At 39.5% G+C, this 17,127-nt stretch overlaps 1 protein-coding gene across 7 annotated transcripts in view; it reads left to right on the top strand.

Annotated features, from left to right (window-relative positions):
• The window catches only part of LOC113237110 (rho GTPase-activating protein 21-B), a 580,603-nt gene extending 565,123 nt beyond the window's left edge, over window positions 1–15,480 (top strand). For 6 of the 7 annotated variants that reach the window (XM_026473389.1, XM_026473384.1, XM_026473388.1 and 3 more), the window contains 9 exons: window positions 7,762–7,920; window positions 8,468–8,657; window positions 9,288–9,502; window positions 9,666–9,876; window positions 10,314–10,573; window positions 11,509–11,635; window positions 12,157–12,394; window positions 12,554–12,642; window positions 13,289–15,480. In XM_026473389.1, coding sequence (XP_026329174.1) covers window positions 7,762–7,920; window positions 8,468–8,657; window positions 9,288–9,502; window positions 9,666–9,876; window positions 10,314–10,573; window positions 11,509–11,635; window positions 12,157–12,394; window positions 12,554–12,642; window positions 13,289–14,274 — 2,475 coding nt within the window. In that variant the 3' untranslated portion in view covers window positions 14,275–15,480. Of the gene's footprint in view, window positions 1–7,761; window positions 7,921–8,467; window positions 8,658–9,287; window positions 9,503–9,665; window positions 9,877–10,313; window positions 10,574–11,508; window positions 11,636–12,156; window positions 12,395–12,553; window positions 12,643–12,818; window positions 12,880–13,288 lie in introns of all 7 variants that reach the window. The other variant, XM_026473390.1, reaches the window with a different exon arrangement.
• Window positions 15,481–17,127: the final 1,647 nt, after the last annotated feature.

Raw genomic sequence — 17,127 nt, 5'->3', positions numbered from 1 at the left:
TATTATTAGTTTAAACTTTCTTAGCCTTTTATTGAACATATTATTATTTATTAAATATGAACCACATAAGTGCTAATAGTGTAGCAAAAAATAGTGTGTTAATTATCATATAGCTATTGATTAAGCCTAAACAAACACGAATAATTAGTAAGACATTTAATACGTATTTCTTTTTTATCTAGTTACAAAATTACGACTTTCGCCCCGTAAACTGCGCTCACTCATCCTTAAACAATTACACCCGAACACCCACATACAGCGTCTCTTCCAGAACTTCCGCGTCAATGGCGAGTGGGTAGCTATTGCCGATTATGACTTTACTTTCTATACTAATTGTATGCACGTTACAAATAAAACAATGTGTGATTCAGAAGCGGATCTTACATCAGTAGTACATCACGAGTATGACACAGGGTTCGCTCTACCTACCGTGAAAATGTAAATAAAGTCGTCACCTTTTTGCTTACCTTCGCCGCTACTGTAAATGACCACAAGAGAATTTAAAAAAAATAAAAAACTTATAAAAATTTGTTATAATACATACATAATAAATTTTGTAATGTAAATTTATACAAACACCTTATTAATTTCTTAAAAATAAAATAGCAAAAGTAAAGAAACTTAGTGTATTTAACACACATGTCCGCACGATCGATCAGCTTCTGAGGAAGCGTACTGTGCCGGCCGGTTGCGTTTCGGGGTCGGTCGCCTGCGCGTGCGCCGATGGCCGACGCAGTGCAAACAAAACGTCACTCGTCTTAGCGTAACGAGTATAATAGAGGCAATCAAACATTGAGTGAAGAAACGGATCGAGAAAAAAGTGTTTATTATGTTAGTAGGTCGAGTATACAAGTGCGTAACAAACACATTTGTATACAATATACTAAAAATAGTCATACGTATTTACTGCACTATACGTATATACGTATAGTTTATTGTACAGAAAAAACATACAAATCACATTTAATAAAAGGAAAACGCAAACAAGTGGTACGACTTATTTCTAAAAGAAATTTCTTCTTTCAGACCACAAAGAAAATGTGCTTATTTCTATAATATTTTTTTTACTAATAACTAAAGCCTCAAATACCTACCTACATTAATTACTAACCCGATTTATAAGTCGGGCTTTAGCAACTTTTTTTATCCATAATCTACAAGAGCTGTTTTTCCAACAAATTTTCAAATTTACAGCTCCTATGCGCTCTGCTGTATAACGGACAATGCGCCTTATTAAAGTCGGATTGCACCTTTCTCGCATAACTGTAAGATAGCTTTTTACCTAACTGGTTTCACTCTAGAATAAACAAAGTAATCAATAATAATTTTATTGCACCATGCAAATTTCGTAAATATGGTAACCCTAAAACAAAAGCAAGTCTCAATGCTCTTTCTATACAATATTGCAATGGTTCCCTGGTAATTAAGGGTCACAGATGTTATTTCCATCCTATTTTTTTAAAGCGAAGATCTCGTTTTCTTTTGGTGATGAATATTTTAACGATATGTGCTTGGAACTTAAGTATGTTACTAAACATAGCGAATATATTGCTGAAAAAATATGATAGCACCTTTTTTTGATTAAGGGCTAGATATCGTTTTAATTCTTGTGCACAAGAACGTTAGATTTAAATCTTGTATATACTGTATGAGAAATTCGAAATCATGGGAGATACAAGGAAACTGTCATAGCTAGGCATAATCAATTTTTTTGTCAAAAATTCTTATAACTCAGTGTTAATAAGGATCAATTCACTGTACCCTAAGATAAAATCGGGACACCAGAAGTGGGTAACCTTTAATCGAATGTTTTTTCATATTTATATACAAATTTGAATGTATTATATAATATAGCGTGTAGGACATTCAAATTCGGTAAAGCGGTTTTAAATAATTTTATTTCTAAAAATGCAAACTTGAAATTATACCTCTGAACAATGTCAAAAATATCGCTTAGTCAATTTTACTTATCAATTGTAGAAATGATACCGTGTTACGTCACACGTAAGACGAATCGAGCAGTCGACAAAGGTTAGGTTATGTTCGTTTTCAATTTATTCCATATAAATAATTACAGCTGTATTTTACCCAAAATTACAACAATAGAAATGAAACACAAATAACAGGAAATTCGTGATTTTCCATCACATAATACTAGCCTATTTTTAGAAACTCCCCAAAACTTGAGCATTATAACGCTATTTCTACAAAGCAATCCCTCAAAACTTGCAACTTGATCACAACTTCCAAGCTCCATTCGTCTTATATAACTATTACAAAGAGAAAGAAAGACGAAACAAATACATTTATTTGACTAACACAAATGACACCCCAAAAGATAATAAAAAACCAAACTCAACAATTAAAATATAGGGAATAATTATAATACGTTTACACCTATAAACAAATTTATTTTGTGTGAGTTGAGTTGCACAATAGCTCTACTTGTTTACTGATAAAGTGGCCTCAATTTCTTATTCATTAATACGGTTAATATCGTAAAAAATTAAGACATGATATCTATTCTTTTATGTTAACCGTTATCGTAGGTACTTTTTCGTTCTACTGAACTTTCAACTGTTTAAATGATCCAGTTTACATATTTGCTGATTTTGCCAATATAATAAAGAATAAACATATAATTATAAGCATAATAATAAATAAAGGAGTTGTTCTTTTAGTGGTATTGAAATAAATGGAAAATTTAACCAGATTATTTGTTGGTTTTTTGTAAAGAGCTCTCAAAATTTAGAAAAAGAAAAGTTTGAATTAAAAACAATTCATTTTTGACCTGCAATTTCCAGAAAATCGTTAGGGATTTTTAATACGTAAGTTCATATTGGGCCATAGAAGTTCTCAAATAATAGTCGTCGTAACATAGTGACACTGAGGTCGTAATAAAATGTTATTGTGGAATGTTTTTGTACAATAAATCTTATTATAAATTTGTGTACAACTGAATAATAACTCTTATGTAATTCACAAAACCTACATAATATGTCAGTTGCCTTTAATTAAGATTTTCACGCCCAAAATTTCATAAATTATACTCACGAACCCATTAAAGTTTCATGGCTTTATGAAATAGTAAAATATGAAATTTATTATGCTAATTTTCTGCCCTAGTTTCAATCAGGCTGCTACCCATATTTCCTAACAATTTCATTTATAAATAGTCACAAAATGGGTTATAAAACATTGTAATAACATTTGACCCAAATGCGTGCAGCTATGACGTTGGGACTGACGTAATCGCTGTTAGGATGAGCCCAATGACTCCAGCCGATCTGGTTTCTGTTACAGTGAATGCAGTTAAATCTATGATATTTTTATATTTGCTACCCAACATCCTTGGTCTACTCTCATTCTTACCAGATATTTTTTCACATCATTGTGGAAGCACATCCGACCACTTCCTTGAGTGTGTAGGAAGAAATGCAAGTGCAATAAATTCTTCATCCTAATAAAAGACAACGATCGTTTCGCTTCCTCCAAGAAATGACAACAGCTGGTTTACCGGTATCATTACACGGCTACCACTATTACGTTTATGTAACACTGAACTGATCGCTGAATAATTCGTATCTACGACAATCCTCAAAAAAACCTTCGTGGGCTTGTATAGGCTCTCTACCTTACGCAATAGTGACTCATTATTGTCCAAATATCGTGAGGTACTAACTTAAAAGAGCCGCTCTATAAAATGCTAGACGCCGCTGAGTCATCGAGTAAAGCTTTTATTGTTTATTCGTCACTTAGTCACGATAAATGTACCTACTACAATACCGTAATATCTACTACCAATAAACTCGAAAGGCTATTCCAAAGTTTTGAATGGATTGCCGCAACAGTTACGTAAAATAGAAATGCAAATATTATGGAAACAAAAAGGTCTTATTTGCAGAAAGCGCCTTTAAAAGCTTTGAAAACGGATGAGACTATACCATTCGTTGTGCCATCAATCATTGCGCGCGCGTCTGTTGATGACCGACCGTTTTTGAGTATGGTGCACATGAAAAGCTGTTAAGCAACCTCACTTGAAAAATATCTAATTTACCTTATAAACATTCTTTAAACAAACTCAATCAACTGAACTTTGTACTTTAATTCTTCTCTCTCATAAGAAATAAACTCTATTCGTCTATTGCGCAGAATTTACAAAAAGGGTTTATTGATCTCCTGTTTCTCGGACGTCATACAAACATGAATTGTGTGAAGTTCTTGTTATGTTCGATTTCAACAAACGATTTATCTTAATCTAATTCTGCGTTGACGGAAAGCGCGAAAATTTCTATCAAGAGGTCAATGACAAACCGCCGACAGCTTACTTTAACAGGGCTGTCAGAAATCAGGCAACGTCTACAGGTAATTTAGCTCACCGCGGCGACTTTTGCAAACAAGGTGTCCACGGCGATTGAGATTTGTAAAAAGTATGTAGATTCTGAGAATTCGTTAGCGGATTTAACTCATTTGGCGTCATAGTGAATGTAACAAATCTTGTGTGACAAGTCATTAATAACAGTGTAAATCAGTCATAAAGCAGCAATATAATACAGTCAGCCCTGGCCGCGGCGGCGGCGGGCGCGGGAAATGGATGACGAATCGCGATTACCGCGCGATGCGATCGCCGGTTAAGTTTACGACCATAACGGCTGCTTGGGATTTCACATAAATAATAAACTACTATTCAATTAAGTAGATGTATGCTGATTTCTGTTACAAACAAATGATTAAACAACACAGAAATTAATATTACAGCAGAAATTGCTGAAATTACGCAGTTGACACAAAACATGAAACAACCCCGTGACTAGATAAATATAAAACACGCTCTATAGCTTTAATTAAACGAAAGTAAAACTACCGACCGCCAAACCCACAAACATCTAACAGAGCGCGAACACTATTGTACCAAACGGTTCATCCGGAAACTCATCAATTTCGGAACCGTGAAAACGAGCATTTTGGCAGACGCCACGGAGTCTGCGCGAGCACTTTCTCTGCGCAGACGCAGATCAACGCGAGTGCCGCGCCATAGTCCTTCAGACGGTCGCAAGCGCCGCCCGCCCGCAGCGCTACTGCATGCGGAAATTATTTATAATTCCGCTTCAATTTTTTGTCACTGAGTTTATTCACAGCGTTGATCGTGCCTATCGAAATGACTGATTTATAACGGTTTCAATAATAAATACTTCGAATTTTGCGGTTGTGATTGTGATCAATCCAGTGGCGGTTTCAGAGTGCAATTTCAGAAGTTTATAAATGACGTTAAGATCGTTGACCTCCACAGTTTAAGGTCGAAACAGTTTCAATCTTATATAGATTGATCGATAGGGGTTTATCAATCATAGTGCATATTGCTGTGAAATGTGTTCGGACAAGGCGTGACAATGACCACGACGTGTCGGTCTCGTACTCACCCGTGACGTGCATGGATTTTGGCCAAATCATGACGCTCTGGTACACCGATATTCTGGTGAGACTTCCTACTCTTTGTTTCCAATTATTACAGAAGGAAAACGAAAATTTCGTGAAAATTCTATTAAAGATTATAAATCAAAAGACAAGAAAAGTCTTTATAATCGATGATTTTATATTCCTGTTGGTAAATTTTACGACAAGGTTTGGACGGTTCCCAACGTATTGTACATCCACCAGAATAAACATTGCAATTGTTTTATTATAAGACAATCCCCACTGACAGACCCGATATGTATGTACTGGATTAACGACATTAATTTTGATGGAGTAAATGTTAACTTTAACATTACCTTGACCATCCGTATAAGTTAATTGATGCACGAAGGCAAAACCTAAAGGGTAATAGAGCAATCGTGACCACTCCAGGTACACCCTTGACGAATTGATGTCTGGGAAATAGTCGCAATTCAATGTTTGTGCAATTTGTCAAGTAAAACAAAAGAGAACGTAAGATAGATGAAATACTTAGAAACATGTATTTAATTTTGTTTTAACCATGGCCTTTCCCATTAAGCAATCACAGCGATAATAAATTAATTGAGAACAACACTAAAACATCGTAAAATAATTATAGAGACGATCGATTCGCGACGTACTGTGAGAAGAAAAAGGCGGAGGCGACATAGCGACTCGCCAATAGGTTTATTGGAAGGTATAGCCAATTGACCTACAAGTAATGCGTTATTACAACCCGCCGATAGAGGTGCCGCTACTGCCTACGTTTATCGGTCAATTGCTCGAGAGGTTTCTAATTTCTTTCGTTTATACTTTCTACATAATTGCCGCCAGAAAGGGGTTACATCAGAACTAATTGGACCTGATAGAGCATCCTCGTTACGCATCCCTGCTAATTGTCGGTTAGCATCTTTCCTGCGGAGGTGCGCGTGCGCACGACAACGTTACGTCACTGTGCCACTTCCGAAGAGACGTTGACCCGCTAATTGCATTTGATGTGAATATGTTGCGATCGTGAAACGTTGTCGCCGAAAATCCAAACAAGTTTTTTTACTTACATTTTAGTATTGCATACGCATCGTATGTGGGTCAGACAGCAGTAATGTGTGGATCCTTATCTAACGTCTGGTAATTTTTTGTGTATATTGAAAGCGAGAAGGTTCCCATATAAACCAAAAGGCCGATTGTATCTACTGGCTCACGGAAAGTTAATAACACAGGTATTCGCACTTTATTCAGAACAACTCTTACTTGAGCATTAATTTCTCCGCTGTCCTCTTTACGCTAGTTGTCAGGCTGCTGCAAACTAATTGCGTAGATAGGCATCTAAAGGTTCGCCAAGGGCGGTGGAGCGTGTGCCTTGCAGAAAGCTACGGAAGACGCGACCGCATTTGCACTTTCGATTTCCTCCGACTAAGTAGGCTCGCCATGCGCCTCGGGCAGGTAAACAGAGTGCGCGGCTACTTAACACAGCCTACACTCCAGCTATTTATCTGTATTAAACGCGTGGGATGCAACTATTCACATTTGTTAGCGTCCATTTGAAGGCTGCGGCCTATTAACACCCTTTCAGGTAACACTTAGGAAAATCTCCGTTATCTTTCATAGGTAACTGACATTGGTCGCACCATAACTACACCTACAATGTACATTCAAGTTGCCTTGAAAATATATTGTAAAGAAATGTTCCAATTGAGTCGACAGCAACAAGATATCGATTAACTTGAAACTAATAAACGATTAAAATGAACTTAAAAAATTAGAGATCGGCCAATGTTTTTCGGACAATTCTCAGTACCCGGTAACCCAGATGCGCTTGCTCTGTCGCGAGTCTCATTTGATTAATGCCGCCTTCACAAAGATAATGAGAGCTAAAAACACGAGCTGCATTCTAAGCACTTGTCTGATTTACGTTCAACTATTCATTTTGGAAAGGTAATACCTATAATTAAGGGGTGAAAGCTAACCAAAGCATTTTTTATTTTAGTTCCGTGAGCGCTGTCGTTTAGTTTCACACGATTTGTCCACAACTTGTTTTTGAACGCCGCAGAATATTGTTTGGGTAGATAATGATGTGCTAGATAATTACCTTGAAATTAATTTAAAATAACTTACCTCACTTTGAGACTTCATTATATGTATGAAGTGGTTTATATATGTGATTTATTTCTTTAACGTGTATTTGAACAGAAATTAAAAACAATACGGAGACAATTCTTGAATGAAGGAATAATCATTGATTTCTTCTTCTTTTCGTAAACGACAGTCCATTATTGAATAAACTTGGTCAAACCTTATCTAAATGTTAATTTTGTATTGTTGCAGAGCCCCGGCGCAGTAAGCGGCTCAGGATCGGAAGCGGCGAGCGGCTCTCGTGACGCCCTGGACGTGCGTTACTCACTCGCGGCACTGGCCGACGACTACACCAAACGCAAGCACGTGGTACGCGTCACCACGGCCGCCGGTGCTGAACTGCTGCTACAGGTAAGTTCTCTTCTATGAGCCCCATCATCATTACGAATTTCGTACCATAACCACGGAAAAAACACCTGTGTTTTTTTTTGAACCAAGAGGCGCAGGTTTTTCTATCAGAATATTCTCCTACTTTCAACTGTTATGACCACAGACCACATAAATACTTTACGTTTGGGAACCCCTGAAATAGAGAGTCGTTTTGCATGGTCTAGTTTATCGCGTCCCAGTGTGACGAATTGAAATAAATTAGGATGACACTTTACGAAAAGTGAAATTTAAATACGTATATATATATTTTTGAAGTATATACATGTATATACAGTCCATAATTAACGTGTTGCTGAGCCAGTACTGGTGCTGTCATTAGGATGATTATCCAATCTAGTCTCTCAAAATAGACATACGCTATTCTAGATCGCTGCTACTCTACTATGTCTGTATGTCTTTTAAGTATAATTTTGAAAATAAATGGACAAATAACTTGCATTATTAAGTAGGTATGACTTACGGGCTAACTGTGATTATGGAGCAATGGTATAAGAATATTTCTTTCCAGGCGGAAGGTGCCGCAGACGCACAGCGATGGCTGGCAGCTTTGCGCAGGCACTCTGCAGAGCCACCGCCAGCGGAACCCACGCCTGCGCAGACGGCTCCTGTGCCCACTCCCACCGTCGCCGTCGTCGAGTGTCCTTCGCCGCTACCTCCGCAAAGAAGCAAGAAAATCGGACGCAATCGATCGCCTACTGGTAAAACTTCTTCTGTAATATTTTGTATGTCCGTAAACTTATTATATTACTATGCTAAGTTGGCGGAACTTCATTTGTTGTAACTTATGTAGAAAGTGAGCAAAACAACTAAGTATCATCAAGATGTATCATCTATTTCGTGAACGACTTCAGTTATCAGGTATTGTTGCGAGCTACTGTTGGGTAATTTTCCGAAAAATTTGATATAGTGAAAAGTTTTCCGAAAAAATTCCCGAAAAATTAGAAAAATTGGAAAAAATATAATTTCGAAGGCTCATATTATGTTCTACGTTTAGAAATATATTTTTAAGTTTTATTTAACGTGAATCATAAAATAAACTTGAATAGCTAAAAGCCACTTATAGAAAAACGAGATTTAAAATAATTTCACAACGAAAAAATACCTTTTTTCATTCAGAAACTTCAACTTTTGACAGGTGTCTACGTCAAATGTGGGAAAATATAGAAAAAATGTGAAAAAAAATCTGGAATTTTTTTTCCAAATTGAAATTTTTCCATGACCCAAAACTATTGCGGGCTAAAAAATTGTAATTGTTTGACAGCTAACCTGAAAGTTTACTGTGATTACTATTTTGTGCACGTAACAAACATCCGTAACTATTATAATAGGTCCACCCACGCCCACACTCCCGTCGTCTCCAAAGAACAAGACGTGGAAGGGTCGTATGGCGAAGCAGTTGCGTCGTATGCACGGCGGCACCAGCGCCTCGGCTCAAAGTACCGCCACCACGGGCTGGCTGGGCGCGCCGCTCGAACGCTGCCCCTCAGACCCCACGCACCCGCTTGTCCCCAGAGCGGTTACCCTTCCTGCACAGGCTGTTGAGGTAAATTATTACTCTAAAAGTTGTTCTGTGCTACTGTTATTTCCTCATTTAAGAAACTCGATGCTTAAAACTTTATTGTTACATGTAATATAACAATATCGGTAATTTGGAGCATTTAAATGTTATAAGACTACAAGTACAATATATATTTTTTTAATTCCAGGTATATGGCCTCCGAACTGTAGGCGTATACCGCGTGCCAGGCAATGCCGCGGGCGTGGCAGCCCTAGCGGCTGCGTTGGACAGGGGCGAGCCTCCACCGGAGGGCGACACACGCTGGGCGGACGTACATGTCGCTTCGAGCCTCCTCAAGGCTTATCTGCGACGACTGCCTGATCCCCTGCTCACTGCTGAGCTTTATCCTGCTTTTATCGGTACGTATATCCGCTTCGAAGGACCATACTTACAAAGTGATGTATAAAATCCCTGCGGAAAAATCAATGTATAAATTAAAAACATTAAAAATAGTCAAACTATCAAGCACGTTTTTGCTAATTACTGAAAATCAGGCTTTTTAATGAATTTTTTTAACACCAATGGATTTTTTAGAACAATTTCATTTTCAAATTCAATTTATATAATTGACAAAAAATCCATTGGTGTTAAAAATTTAATTCAAAAACCTGATCTACATTCTTTTGGTATTATTGGTTTGTGTAGACTTATATGAAATTAAGCTCTAAGTGTCATTTGACGGTCTCAACGTTATCGCAGTTGTATTCATTCAAAGAAATTTGTAAAGACCTAGACAAGTGAAAATCTGATATTAACTATTCATTCGATTTTCCAAGCTATATTTTTTTATTTCTAGCGGCTGACCGGTCACCGGAAAGGGCGCGCGAACTAAAGCGTCTCGTACACGCGTTACCAGAAGCGCACTACGAAACACTCAAGTACCTGATCCAGCACCTACGGCGAGTGGTCGCGCACTCCGCGTTTAACAAAATGGAGGCGCGAAATCTCGCCATCGTGTTCGGGCCTACGCTAGTCCGCGCGGCTTCCGACGACATGCTCGCAATGGTCAACGATATGTCGAGCCAGTGTCGTATTATTGAATCTTTCCTCACTCATGTAAGTATACTCTTTACTCCGGATGTCTGTGTTACTATTAGAGACATGTTATCTTATTATCGCTAATTTATTTTTATAAGACACAACAGTTCACAAACCATGGATACTTAAAACTGATTTAATACTAACACACTCTTAAGCTTGGAACCGATAATTGTGCACAACATTGAAATAGATTTAAATAAATATCCTGTTTAAACACAGAGTACTAAAAAAGCCGACCTCACCAGTCATTCATCCTAGTTTGCCACCTAAGGGCGGAATATTTTCTTCAAATTTAAATGGGACCATTATTGAAGTACCCTCTTTCCAACAAAAAAATCATCAAAATCGGTTCACAAATGTCGGAGCAATCGCGAATTGAGAACCTCCTTTTTCGAAGTCGGTTAAAAACGTACTTATAAAAGTTTAAAAAATGAGAGTTTTGAAAGAGAAACCGTAAGTTAAAAATTACAAATTACAAATAACTAAATATCCTAATAGCGAAACATTCTGACATTCAATAAACTTAATTACAATTATCAAAGCGCCATCTCTAGTCAGCTGATGGTGGCTGTAAAAGGTAGCTGGCCAGTGAAGAAATATATTTCTCACAGATGGCGCTACTGCAAAAAAGTCGTTAAAAACCAAAAACCTGTGCTTACATAGAAAAATTCGTAAGATGAGCTGGTTCGTTCCGTGGCTTAGTTGTCATAGCGTTTAGCACAGTTTGCTAGAAGACGTTGCTTCGAATCCAGCCGGATCGAAGGAATTTTTTCTGAGTGTTCGATCTTTGTATTAATAACAAACTATTGGTGGAGTAATATAACAAAAAATTATTGAATATCATAACAGTGAAATACTCTGACATTCAATATCACATATCCAAAAAATTTGTTTTTTGTAACGTTTGAGTTGCATTAATAATAATACTAATGATGTTATGTCATTTACAGTACGACTGGTACTTCGAGGAGGAAGAAGGGGAGCCCCCGGTGGAACCGTCATCGGCCGCCGAGGAGTTGTCTCCTGCGCCGGCGCCATCGCGCGACCTGCTCATCCACAACGTCAAGAAAATTGAAGGTGAGTGTTTAGTGCAACACAAACAAAGAATATATGTTATTAATATTTAAGCAAGATAAAAAAAAGATTCACCAACCCATTTCTAAGTCTCACTGCCGGGCACTGGTCTCCTCACAGGCGCGGGTTTAGGCCCTAATAATATAATAATAAGTTTTATTTATTAGACAACGAATAGTCCAGTTTTGGTAGTAAACAATGTGATTCTTTAACACTATGTTAGTACTAAAAAATTAAATTAAAATTTCAGTTAAAATATAAATGCTTCGTATGCGAGGCGAAATATTCTGCCGCATTGAAGGCGAATCATCTAATGATAATGGTTTCCAGTATATGGTTGGAGCTGGCACGCAACTCTGCTTGGGGCTGCATTAGGCTACCACAGCTTAAAAAAACTTAATAATTACAACAAATTGGTTATTTTTAATACTTGTGATCATATAGTTATATTTCGCAAACTTTCTGACCAAAACTTTGACATCTTCCAAAACACAACGCTGTAATATTAATAATTTTATTCACAGGCAAAGATGTGTCAACCCGTGACATAGTCTCGTCGATAATATCGGCGGCAAACCGAAAGATTCAGCGCAAACCGCGTTCTAAACCCGACAAGAAGTGGTCAGAGCCGGACAAGCGGCTGGAAGTGTCGCCAGGAGGGTCGCCGCCCGCCTCGCCGCTTACGTCACCCCCTGCGCACCTTACTACGTCTCTTGCTGACTATGATGGCCTGCCGCATCGTTTTAATCAGCAACATAGCAAGTAAGTTCGGAATTCCTTCTTCGGTCAGGGGTGGTATTTCCGCTCGAATTTATTTTGACAATTTTTGTATTCAGCAGTTTAATAATATTTATATTATTAAGAACAAAAGCCGTAGTTGTTCAATGAATCGAACCAATGTATTTTATATATTCATTGCAGAATCGAAATCGAGACAATGGCAGCACTGGGCCACGGCCGGCAGGATATCACGCGACACACGCACGCACTCAATAACTTCTCTATCGATGGTAAGTACCTTATTGCCCACACAATATTTTTATTTATCAATGACCCACTCGTACAGAGTTCACTTATGTACTTATAGTAATCGTATACTATTATTTTGTGCTCCTATATTATTTGTTATGCCCTAATGTCTAGACATCCAATTATACTTTAAAGTGTCTGCTATTTGCTCCACTAGGTGTCCAGTACTGACGTCAGAGAGTAGACACACCATGCCTTACTTTTGTCCACACCCAAAGGTATAGGAATGTGAGCGTGTTGCAAGTGTGTGTGTGTGCGTGTACGGACGGCGATGTTAACACGGATTAGCTGTATTTGTCGCACGAACTTTTCTCAAACGGCACTCGCCGAGTGACGTCACGGGACTGTCACGCGGCGCGCGCCACCGCGAATCGTATACAAATACGGCGAGTCCAGAACTAATGCTTCGAAAGGCTGCTGACAGCACGGCTTCAATATGCTCGTGCATTCGTCTAGCGTAGGTCGACGCGACGCCATCGCATCCGCCTACTGTACATACCGACATCATTCATTCATCATCCGACATCATCACGCACTTAACGAACGCGACGAACCTAACACGCTTCCGTACTCCGTGTTAACCCGACTAATCCCCGGCCCGCTCTGACGTCCGCCGCGTTGTTGCAGGCACCGGCGACCTGGTGTCCTCCCTGACGAGCACCTTCGACCAGAAGCTGCGCACGCTGAACAACTCGTCGCCGCTCGACGACGGCAGCATCCCGTACGCGGACGAGTGCCAGGACGAGCTGGACGAGGGCAAGTCCAGCGCCAGCTCGCCGTCCGACGCCAGCGAGCACTCGGCGCGCGTGTCGCCCGCGCTGCGCGCGCGGCAGCTCAAGGCCGCGTGGCTGGCGCGGGACCCGCGACACTCGTCCTCGTCGTCGGCCGACGAGCCCGACGCGCCGCGCGCCTGGCCGCAGCCGCCCGCCCCCGCCCCCGCCCCCGCCGCCCGCCGGCCGCCGCGCGACGACGCCGACGACTCCGAGAAGGAGAACTGCATCATTCCAAAAAAGACTAGTCACGACGCGGCCGCCAACGACGACGAGAAGGACGTCGACACGCGGTCGCAGAACTCGAGCGGCGACGCGATGCCCGACAACGACCGCACGGTCGAGCGCGCGCCGTACGCCGGCTACAACGGGCTGCGGCCGAACCCCGAGTGCGCCAAGCGCAACGGCGCCTCGGCCGAGGAGCCCGACGGCGCCAAGCTCAAGCGCGCCGAGTCGCCGAGCCGCGACGGCGAGCGCGTGCTGCGCTCGGAGTCGCTCAACGTGCGCCACGAGCGGCTCGAGCGCCACGAGCGCCACGAGCGGCTGCAGCGCTCCGAGTCGCTCAGCAAGGGCGAGCGCCTCAGCAAGCTGGAGAAGGGCGAGTGGAACGTGGTGCGGCGCCGCGAGGCCGGCGCCTGGCGCTCCACCAAGCTCAAGCGCAAGAACGGCATGCCCGAGCGCGGCATCAAGCGCCGCCACACCGTGGGCGGCACCAAGGACTTCGACAAGGACGGCTGGTCGGCGCGCCACACGCGCACGTCGTCGCCCGACCTCACGGCCAACGCCGTGTGGCCCTCGCCGCTGGTGCCCCCGCCGCGGCCCCCGCTCGAGTCGCACGTCTGACCCGCGGACGAGCACGCGCACTCGCTCTGAGCCTCGAGGACCCGGACTGGACAATGAGACCCGCTGGCGAGCCGCGTCTCGGTCGCCGCCTTCCCGGTGCTGCTGTTCCGTATGTTTTCTTTTCTTACCTTCCGCTACTCGTGAAGGAAGCGGTGGCGGTAGACGTTCACAGAATCGAATATGGTACCTAAAGTTGAACTCTTCATTGTAAGTCTGATTATAACCCTCGACCGCTGTACTATGTTTGTAAGCTTTTATTTCGAGAGAGGCTATTATTTGATTCGATTCAATTGACTGAATAGATTAGGTCACAAAATATCTAATTATTTTATAATATTTCAACACAAATAATACTCAAAGTATTTTATGTCATCATTATAGTAATAATAATATCGTTTTTTTTAAACTACCATTTCTGTTTTCAAAAAATGTATAAGTAATAAATCATCGAGCAGTTCTATGTAGATTGAGCAGTGCAATACTTTAAAAGTTGGAGCAGGAGAATTATGTTAAAAAACAATGAATGATTAGTGAAAGCCTTAGCTCACTAAACAATGCCAAAGAATGAAGAAAAACTGACAAATTAAGAATACATGCAAGTGGAGCGTACGAGAGTGACGGAACGAATAGATGACTTGGATGCAAGGATTATGATTATCAACGAAACAAACTGACCATATCAAGGCAATGAATGCACTTTACAAATAGCTAATGTATACATAAAGTACCGTCGTCTTTAGGACATCCCACACATAACATATATGTCCGTAGTGAAACTCCCTTTGTAGGTTTGAAACTACTATTTACGGAGTTGCAGTGGGATTATAATCGATGTCTAGAGTGCAAATAAAGCATAATAATATAATTAGTGCTACTAGTGTATTAGTACAGACAACTAAATGTTATTTAAATAAATTGACGCCTGTGGTTTTACTTGTTTAGATGTAAGTGATACAATTATTGGCCCCATGGGGTGACCACGCTGCTATAACACCACGTAATTTTAAGATATCTTATAAGATTTTTTCTCTTAGGTATTTCAGATACACCAATGCAAATGGCATTCTTAATAAAAGTGTAAATTGATGCATCACCCACTTGCCTTTACAATAGTTTTAGATAATTTGAATTGTATGCACAATTATTATTGATGAATTATAAATAGGGACTATTGTGAATCAGTTACCTTAAAGTTTTCAGAAACACGATTTGTGTATGGCTATTAAAATCTTTATTGGTTGGATAATGTAGTAATGATAGAGAATTACAGAACATGAATAATGAATGATTTCAATTGTAAATAGCGAATGCAATAATTATAATTAGACGTAAGTATTATAGAATTGTATTCACCATGATACGATAGGGAAAGTACGCCTCAGAATGCCGCTCTGGTTTGTTGGGCGTACAATTACGTTAATCGCAACTAACTGACGATAACACTACTCTACAGTGATAATAATAAAAGTGATCCCCTTAGCTTTGTAAAAATTGTACATTTCTTTTATCATTAATTTATATTAAATTTGTTATCGTAGCTTTGTTGAATGCAATTATTTTTTATTGTTTTGTTTATCAAAGAAATTATTCTAGGCTAAATTCAATTGTTATTTATTTGCGAAAGCTGTAATATGTGATTTGGCACAATTTCATTTTTTAAATTTGTAATCTTGTAAATATTAATTCAGCAAAACGTTTTAGACTTTCGTTCTTAAACTTTTTTGAAAATTTTATATCTTACCATCTTTACGTTAAGACGATCTCAAGTTTGTTGAATGTTTGCAAAGCGTTCCTTTAAAGTTTTATTTGTAAATATTCATTTAATGTAGGAACAGTGAATTTACTAATTTTACTTGCATCTTATCGTACGTACGTAGGCGTAGTGCGCAAGCGGCATAAGCGGCGTCCGCGCTGGCGCCGCTCGGTACAATTATGTAAAAAAGACATTTCTTTCGAGGCACCTCGCTGGAGTGTCTGCTTGCAACGCATTGTAACAAGTTATCTTTCATGTTCTACATGTAATCACTTTTAAATTTGAAACACCTTGAAGACACTATGCAAATGTGGATTTATCCAGAATCCAGATTTACAATATTGTCATTGTGTATATTTTGGAGCAATGAAAATAAAATATTGAATCAATTAATATATGGTACTTTTAATTCCACATGTCCCCTTTTCCCCTGAAAAAGTACAGAAATACAAAATCACGAGACAAACTAATTACTTAAACGCCGTTATTTCAAAGTTTTTATTTGTTTTAAGAAATATATTGTACATTGACTTAGAGGCGTCTGTATTCTAGCATAACCATAGCCGAATTTTTGAAATTAGGTAAAAAGCCGCCATTTAGTATTTCCAGCCGCAAAAAACTAGATTTAGTCGGTCCGCCGCTCAAAAGTTATGAATAAGCTTATTCTAACGACAGCATTACTCAATCTTGAGGACCGTGGCACCTAATATAGATCTGATTGAACGAACAAAACAAATTTAGTCGGTTTATACTATATTTAAATTAGTGACCTAGTATAAGGTGCTCTCTTTCACAGTACTTACTTCATAAAAAGGCAAGGACATAAAATAAAGGCACAAGGGCGAACGTTGCGTCTAACGCGCAAAAACTTTATAAAAACATAATTCATATTTCATTTGTTATACAAAAAACTGGAAAGTTTTAGCTTTTCCATACGAGAGTCATGCAAAAAGAACTTAGATAGGTACTCTTTAATCACTTGTTTCATACTGGCAAGTTTACACAGTCGTAAAGGCAGATTTTTTGCTAATAAATTTGAAAATGGAATACGTCTTTGGGGAATTTATTGCTCCCCTAACAAACAATAAAACGGCCTCGTG

Source organism: Hyposmocoma kahamanoa, unplaced genomic scaffold, assembly GCF_003589595.1.
Source record: "Hyposmocoma kahamanoa isolate Upper Pololo Valley unplaced genomic scaffold, ASM358959v1 93, whole genome shotgun sequence".
NCBI classification, from domain to species: Eukaryota; Metazoa; Arthropoda; class Insecta; order Lepidoptera; family Cosmopterigidae; genus Hyposmocoma; species Hyposmocoma kahamanoa.
The sequence above is the reverse complement of the archived record's forward strand: the minus strand, read 5'-3'. Positions and strand labels throughout refer to the sequence as shown.